This window comes from Nilaparvata lugens, chromosome 10 (genome assembly GCF_014356525.2).
Source record: "Nilaparvata lugens isolate BPH chromosome 10, ASM1435652v1, whole genome shotgun sequence".
Classification (NCBI taxonomy): domain Eukaryota; kingdom Metazoa; phylum Arthropoda; class Insecta; order Hemiptera; family Delphacidae; genus Nilaparvata; species Nilaparvata lugens.
Genome location: NC_052513.1, coordinates 27,312,321 through 27,319,959, shown reverse-complemented (window position 1 = coordinate 27,319,959; position 7,639 = coordinate 27,312,321). Strand labels below are relative to the sequence as shown.

At 31.8% G+C, this 7,639-nt stretch overlaps 1 protein-coding gene across 6 annotated transcripts in view; it reads right to left on the bottom strand.

Moving 5' to 3' along the window:
* Positions 1-369: 369 nt before the first annotated feature.
* Positions 370-7,639, bottom strand: part of LOC111050276 (protein sidekick) — a 186,198-nt gene continuing 178,928 nt past the window's right edge. For 3 of the 6 annotated variants that reach the window (XM_039437089.1, XM_039437088.1, XM_039437090.1), the window contains 3 exons: positions 6,549-6,711; positions 5,379-5,698; positions 1,780-4,459 (listed from right to left, as the gene is read on the bottom strand). In XM_039437089.1, the coding sequence (XP_039293023.1) occupies positions 4,217-4,459; positions 5,379-5,698; positions 6,549-6,711 (726 nt within the window). In that variant the 3' untranslated portion in view covers positions 1,780-4,216. Of the gene's footprint in view, positions 4,460-5,374; positions 5,699-6,548; positions 6,712-7,639 lie in introns of those variants that run through there. The other 3 variants (XM_039437087.1, XR_005572372.1, XR_005572371.1) reach the window with 3 other exon arrangements.

Genomic DNA, 7,639 nt, shown 5'->3' with positions numbered 1-7,639 from the left:
TATGTATTATGTATATTTGAAACATTGTTTTAAAATTACATAATACTTGTGTTTAAATACATCAGACATATAAATTAGGTAGGTCTATTTGTGCTTACTTTCATAGAAGTAGTTTTATGGAGCAGTTCTAATTTGACAACACTGCGTTAGTCTATACTATACGCCACAATACTTACAAATCAAATGGAAATTACTCCATAATGGCCTTAATCTCAATTAGGTATTTGACTTATTATAGTTGTAGAAAGATTACTTGATAAACTTTGTTTTTATTGAATCTACATAGTGCTTGTTTTCTTCGAGTTCTTCATAATATAAACAATGTTTACTCCACAAATGACCTCAATTTTAATTAAACAAAAATTGATGTGGTGTCGTTGATCAACCAAATTTATTTGAAACTGTATTTGTTCTAGATTACCGTACATCATATAGTCTATTCATGCTTGTTTTCCTTGAGGTGTTCATAATATCAACAGAATTCACAATACAAAATTTTTAATACACGAATACATGTAACATGGTATTCCTGAATAATAATTACACTTAACAGTACAAATCAGACTTTTTCTTTATGAAAATTTATCTAAAATAGTATAGTAATAATAATTGTCCTAACTATAAAATCTAATAGCTACTGGATAAGATTTACGAGAATTTTCCATAACAATAACATTCATTTAAATATATAAAATCGTACAGTTATCATAATATATATATATATACATATCAACAGAAACAGAATTTCATTTTACAAATTGACTATTCTATAATATATTTACATTAGACATGAATTCAGTCATTTAAGCTCATTGAATCAAAATAGCAAACATAAGATTGCACCCATATTGTGTGTTTGATTGCTCAAAGAATTTTAAATAGTAATTAAAAGTCTCACGAAATAAATACAATATAATATAAAACAATTTGAATTATTGATTCAAGTGTGAAACTTTTTGGAAAAATTTATTTGTTCAATATTTTTGAATAATTTGTACCCTTTCTTTAACTGATGTATATCATACAATAAAATACAAAGTAATGCATTGATAAATTATTAAGGTTACTGAACTTATTTCCTATTAGGATACTGATATGATGAATCATTTTTATGGAATGTAAAATTTCGAAGTAGTTTGGGTACGGTACGATTATTTTCTGTTTATGAAGATAGTACGGTAAGTAAAATTTAACATTCTGGAGGTGTAATCGTACATCGACAATTCATTTATTTATCCATTTGTATAAAATAGATGATGAAATTTTTATTGGCATTGAGTTGTATTGGTATTTATGTTATTGACAATCATTTTATTACCGTATAATAGGCTAACATGTGTGAACTAAAAAAATGTTAACGATTCACACAAAAATGATACCTACTGTTTCTAGTTTTTGAACCTTAAAGATAATTTTGTGGAATGACGATGGAATAATATTTCAACATTTGAGGAAATAAATCACAAATTAATGTGACGACTCTAGAACCATCGAGCAGAACTGTATGTGGAATAGATCGCTATTGAATGTATTTTCTAATAATTATCAAATTTATAGTGATTTTATATTTGCATATTGAAGAAATACAAACATTTCTTCAAAACTACTTTTCTTGTCACTTTTCGCTCAACGATAAGTGCAAAGGAAAATTTCAATATCGTTATCACAAGAATGCAAGTCATTCCTTGCTTTCAATGAATGCTAAATAAAATATTATATTTCTTGAAACAATCATATTCCAAAGATGTGGTTACACAATGAAGTGAAGAGACTGAAGGCAATCTATTTTGTCAAGATTAGTAAATTGAACTCATGATGTAAGATATACCACTTGAGGCCTTATACAGCTATGAATAAATCTTTTTAGAAGGTTTTCAATGATTTTCCTACTTTTTAATGTAACTTATTACTGGTTTGCAAAACCTTCGAACCTGGTTTACTACACAGTGCAAGCACATCTTTAGACGTTCTCAAATTTAAGTGAAAATTTACACTTTTAAATAATAACACATAAAACAGAACATATTTTGGTTGCGCATATTGTAAAAATATAATCATGATATCATACAATGAAAATTACAGATTCCATTCGGCAAAGAGTAATATCATTACAATAATAATAATAATATAATTCATCATAATTATAATAATAAGCACACAGTGACTCAATATAACAGACAATATATCTGTGTAATTTCAATATATAAATTATATAGTAACTAATCTATATATACATAGAAAGACAATGTAGTAATTAAAAATGTACAATATGTACAACTAGTATTTTACAATAGTATACGACATTGATGCAGTACCTAATAACTATGAAATTATTTAAAACTACTGTATTTTGAATTTGTATATAAAAAATTGGATTATTTCAACACATATATGGCGCTGTGAGTCTTAATAAATTAGAAAATACTAAAATGATAACTAGATTGCATATAAATGCAATTGGCAGTACAATTGTTCTTAAGATATATATTCCAGTGAAAGTAATTAAATAGGTATTTTCAATTATACAAAACAATATTGGAAAACTACTCTATAATATTATGTGGAATGACAATTTCAGTGATTTTGAAGATGAAAGGTGATCATGTAGATGTAATAGATCAGATTATTCATTACATGAAACACATGGAAATAATTTTTGAGAAAATAATACAAATCCGCTACATAATGATATTGATATGCATCTTTAATAAATAGCTCTACATTGGATGTGGATAATGCACCGTAAAAAGATAAATAGATGATAAAATAATTTTCTCAGGCAGTGATTAAATAGTAGCTCTTGACACAAATTATTTCAAGTTTAGAAACATGACTAACAAGAGAGTTGTCAACATTTTCCTCCATTTTAGGCCATAGTGAAATGGAAATTCAACATTATTTATTTGTGGATATGTGAAACTGAAAGATAAATATATAAGTACCGGTAAAGTAGAAGTAAGATTTTCTTAAAGCATAAATCTAAATACTTAGAAAAGAGTAAGAATATACAAGAGATAAAAATAACAAGAAATGTAACAGAGACTACAATCCCACTTGTGGACATGTATCAATTCTAAATTCTCTGTAAAAGATACAAAATCACTATAGTACTGAATAGTTTTCTTCGTCAATAATTCAGAATACATTTTGGTTTCCAAGTTCAACTTGGAATTAATTTGAAAAAATAACGGTTTAGAGAATAATATAGAATTATATCATGAAATTCTCTTTCAAATTAGAAGGAATATTTTGAAAAATAATATAGCTAGTAATCAAGTATCAAACCCACATTTCGCAGATCTTAATAGTCTTTGCAATTGGGATAAAACATTTTGAAATACACTTAACTATTGTTCAGGAACATTATTGTACACTTTAAACTAACATGTACACTCCTTCATTGACTATAACAAAAGAGATCACTAAAATTTCTAGCCTAATTTACAACATACAATCGTGCGTGATAACTAATCTAAACTAGTACAATTGGATAAAACGGACATTTTGATTAAAAAATTTGTCTATATACCGTGAGTTTATCGTACAACAAAACAACTTTATAATAATCATATGACACTGAAGGTAGGTAGTCTTATGGGAAAGTTTTACATCATTTCAAGGATTCAGGATCACCAGTATTGAACACTGGATGATTGAACGGTTCGAATTTTGTTTTAAATTTTAAAGAATACATTCGCTTGTTTACATTCGCATTATTTACAATGCTAGAATGGTTGAACAGTCTGTAATAATTTCGATTCACTTTGCTTCAAGAATTAGCATTCTACAAACACATTTACATGGCTATTTCACAATATAAGAATACTCAGTTTAGCTGTGAGTTTGTTTCATCAGTTTTGATCAATTTAGTTCAACATCATTACAATGGAATTAGAACATAGTTTGTAAACAACGATTACAAACGGCCCGTTTCAAGGATTAAAAACATGACTACTTCAACATTGAATATGACCAGTCAGATGTGAATAATTGATTAATTTTAATCAATTTTGTCATCATTGTTTTGGGGATTAAAAATTGACAGTTTAACACTGGGCGATTGTTTTTCAGTTTGAACCAGTTTCGTTTGATCATTAGGTGCCGATTTAGTTTGATCGGTGAGAGTCGATTTGGTTTGATCATCACCACGTTTGGATCGATCGTTTTGTCCTAGTTTCATCATATCACTATGCGCAAACAGCGGCGACGTGTCGTATCATACGAACGACGAGAAGCCGGGTAACGGCGCCCTTGACCGGGCCATGTTGTTCATGATGATTTGACCGCCGTTAAGGCTGACGACGGCGCTGCCCTCTGGCTCCGAGTCTGTGTAGCTCGAGTAGTTGCGAACCGGTTTCTGGCGTTTCCACGACTGACGCAGTGAGTCATTGACGTTGGCGTAGTGGTTCACGAACGAGTGCGGGTCTGAGCGCACGCTCTCGTTTTCACTCTCCGATCCCTGCAACACAAATACAAGCAACATTAATTGGTGATTGTTCACTTGTTTCGATACAACTTGTACATTACATGACCAATATATTTTCAATTCTATTCAACACACATTCTTACTAACATTAATACATTTTGACTCTTTATTACAGCTACAGTAAAATTCAATTTGAACATTTATCGTGGATTGAATGAGTAACATTAAGCTATTTATAATTAATGCTGACAGTTCTAGGTAAATCTCACTGTAGTTGTTAATTTGAATGAAACAGTTTGGAGCTGTCCACTTCTGAAGTGGAAACTCAGTCAGTATTGAAAGGATAAGACGTTGTTGTTGTCGTCAATATCACTATATTTGTTCAAAATCAATTCAACTTTCAGAACCAGGTTTCATGGCATTTCACATTAAAGAATACTGGTCATTCATTTCACATTAAAGAGTACTGGTCATTCTATGTAATATCAAGTAGCGCTATCAAAATAAATGAGAAAATATAAATTCAAAGTGAGAAAACAGATGAAAATGAATTTCCAAATGTGAAAATCAACAACTAAAATACAATTGTTACAATCTCGAATTGAATAGACAGTTTTTGAAATAAATTTGAAAAAGAAATAGATCAAAATGCACTTTCAAAATTGAACAAATCAACATCTAAAAGACAATTGATGCAAGCTCGAATTGAATAGACCTTTTTTGAAAAAAATTGAAGAGGACATAGTCAAAATGCACTCTTAAAAGTGAATAAATCATCATATAAAATACAAATGATGCAAGCTCAAATTGAATAGACCGTTTTTCAAATAAATTTGAAGAGACGCAGAGCATTACCATAGAAACAAGATAGCATATAGCACAGCATAAGCTATCTTTTCACTATGGCATTACTCTGTACATAATAAACTAAAATGATTGAATGATTACTGACCTGTGAATCGGAGGAGCTAATCTCACTGGGCTTCTCGGTGACACTGGAGTCATCCGGATTCTCATCATAGCCCTTGAGGCTCTCCTCGTCGCTGTGGTAGGCGACGGAGGCGGGACTAGGCCGGGGCGGCGACTTGCCCATCATGGGTGGCCCTGGGGGCGGCAGGGTCTTCCTGGACAGCGTGCTACGTTTGCCTAGGGTGCCGCCTCCGCCTCCACCGCCCCCACCCCCGTGTCGCGACCGGTACAACTCCATCGCCAGCTGCTGCCGGTCGTCTATGTCCATTGCCATCGATTCTTCCAGCGTTTTCTGCGCTTCTTCTGTTTACAACAAAACCAAAATTAGATGGAAGATTTTATTGGAAAAGCAATTAACCAACTGCTGGAATATTATTATTTATTTTGCTGTATAATTATTTTTCAAATATGCACTGGAAGCTATATAGTAAATAGAACTAATCACTTCTGCTACAGCAAATTAGTTCTATTTATATAGCTTTCATTTGACATTTGAAATAAATATTATTCAAATCAGTTTCCATATTAAGTTTATCATTAGCAACTTTTGTATGTATATAATAATAAGAATTATGTATATGTTTTGTCAATAAACTCCTCTCGTTGCAATTCATTGGAAATCAGAGAAATTATTACTATTATTATACAGAGGTGTGTGATGCGTATCAAATAACCTCTCCTCGCAAATGTGAACCTCACCTTCAAGAGATGCAACTAAGGACTGTTGCACGGTGCACCCTGTTTATACAAACGAGGATATGGCGACCGAATATCTCCCGGGATAAGGAGACAACCTCTAGCAAGTGCCAACGGTCTCCTCGGAGGACGGATGAGCGGGTAGAGGATCAGGGCACTCTTTTGCCCCGATGGGAAACTGTCCCTAAAGCAGATGAGCCTTCAATGGCCAATGGCAGAGAATGGAAAAGAAAACGGGAAACCATTCCATTAAAGATCCATTGGATATCTCTAGAACCAGTAGTAACCCATGATTATTTAAAATCAAAATTCAACTTTTTGAACTGTGCTATCACCTAAATTTGGAACAAAAAATAACACAGGGATTGTGTTGATTTTATCAACCAATTTTTGCACATCAGTTTGTTTGTTATATGAATAAATGAATGAAAGTGATGAGTGTTTTGCTAGTACTGACGTTTGTATTTGTAGCTTTTGCTCTTGACACAGAGCACGGCGACCACCATAATGATGACGACGATTGATCCGGCTGCCAGAGCCACCACGAACCACGTCTGTCGGTAGAATGGCTTCATCTGCAAGTAGCCGTACTCCAGGTATAGCTTCGATGGTGTTAGAACCTGCAATCATACAAATACTTACACTTCAATTTTCTCTCACATGTTTTTCAAAAATTGGACCATGTTCAAAAATAAATAGGCCTATACTGTTTTCGTGATATTATCACAATGATAAGTGATATATATATATATATTATATATATATATATATATATATATATATATATATATATATTATATATATATATATAATGTAACATAACAGAAAATATAAGCATTTTTGTTCTTTTTTTATTGCAGTGATGAATGCCATAAATAAAAACAAGTAAAATAAGTTCCGCCACATGAACCAAAGTTCCTACAGTTAGAGCAAGTAGTTGGATCATTTTTATAACATGAATAACCTTTCTGATCTTCGATTCTCAATCACAGCAATCTGTAAATTCTATACTGCAAGCGTTATTAAATGCACCACAGACATTCAACAAACGACGTTTCAAGGTTGGTAGTACATTTAATATGGACATGGAAAAGGGGGCGTGCTTGCAATATATACTGCAGTTTAGTTTTTTAATATATTGTTGGATACATGAGAGAAGCAAAATTACCTTGTGCTAAATACAGAGTGGCCTAAAAACCTCGTATTCTCGGTTCATTCTCCAGTTTTCAGCTATTTCCAGCTATTGCGCCAAATCGAGTCATCAGGCAGAAAATTCACACACGTATTTTTTTAGATTAGGCCTATAAAATAAAATCATTCGGAGCTTTCTATCTCCAATGACAACTGAGTTCGAATTTTTCAAAAATAACTAAAATTTTGGGAGTTATTTTGTGCGATACAAAGTGAGACCAGGAACATCAAGTTTTTCATTTCAACGTTGAATCGCTCTCTAGGGTACAATCTACTTTCCTGATTTATGCAGTTAATGATATTTATTTTTCCTTTGTCTCTTTCTTTTGTAATATCTGCAATCTGCTTGGAAAGAAA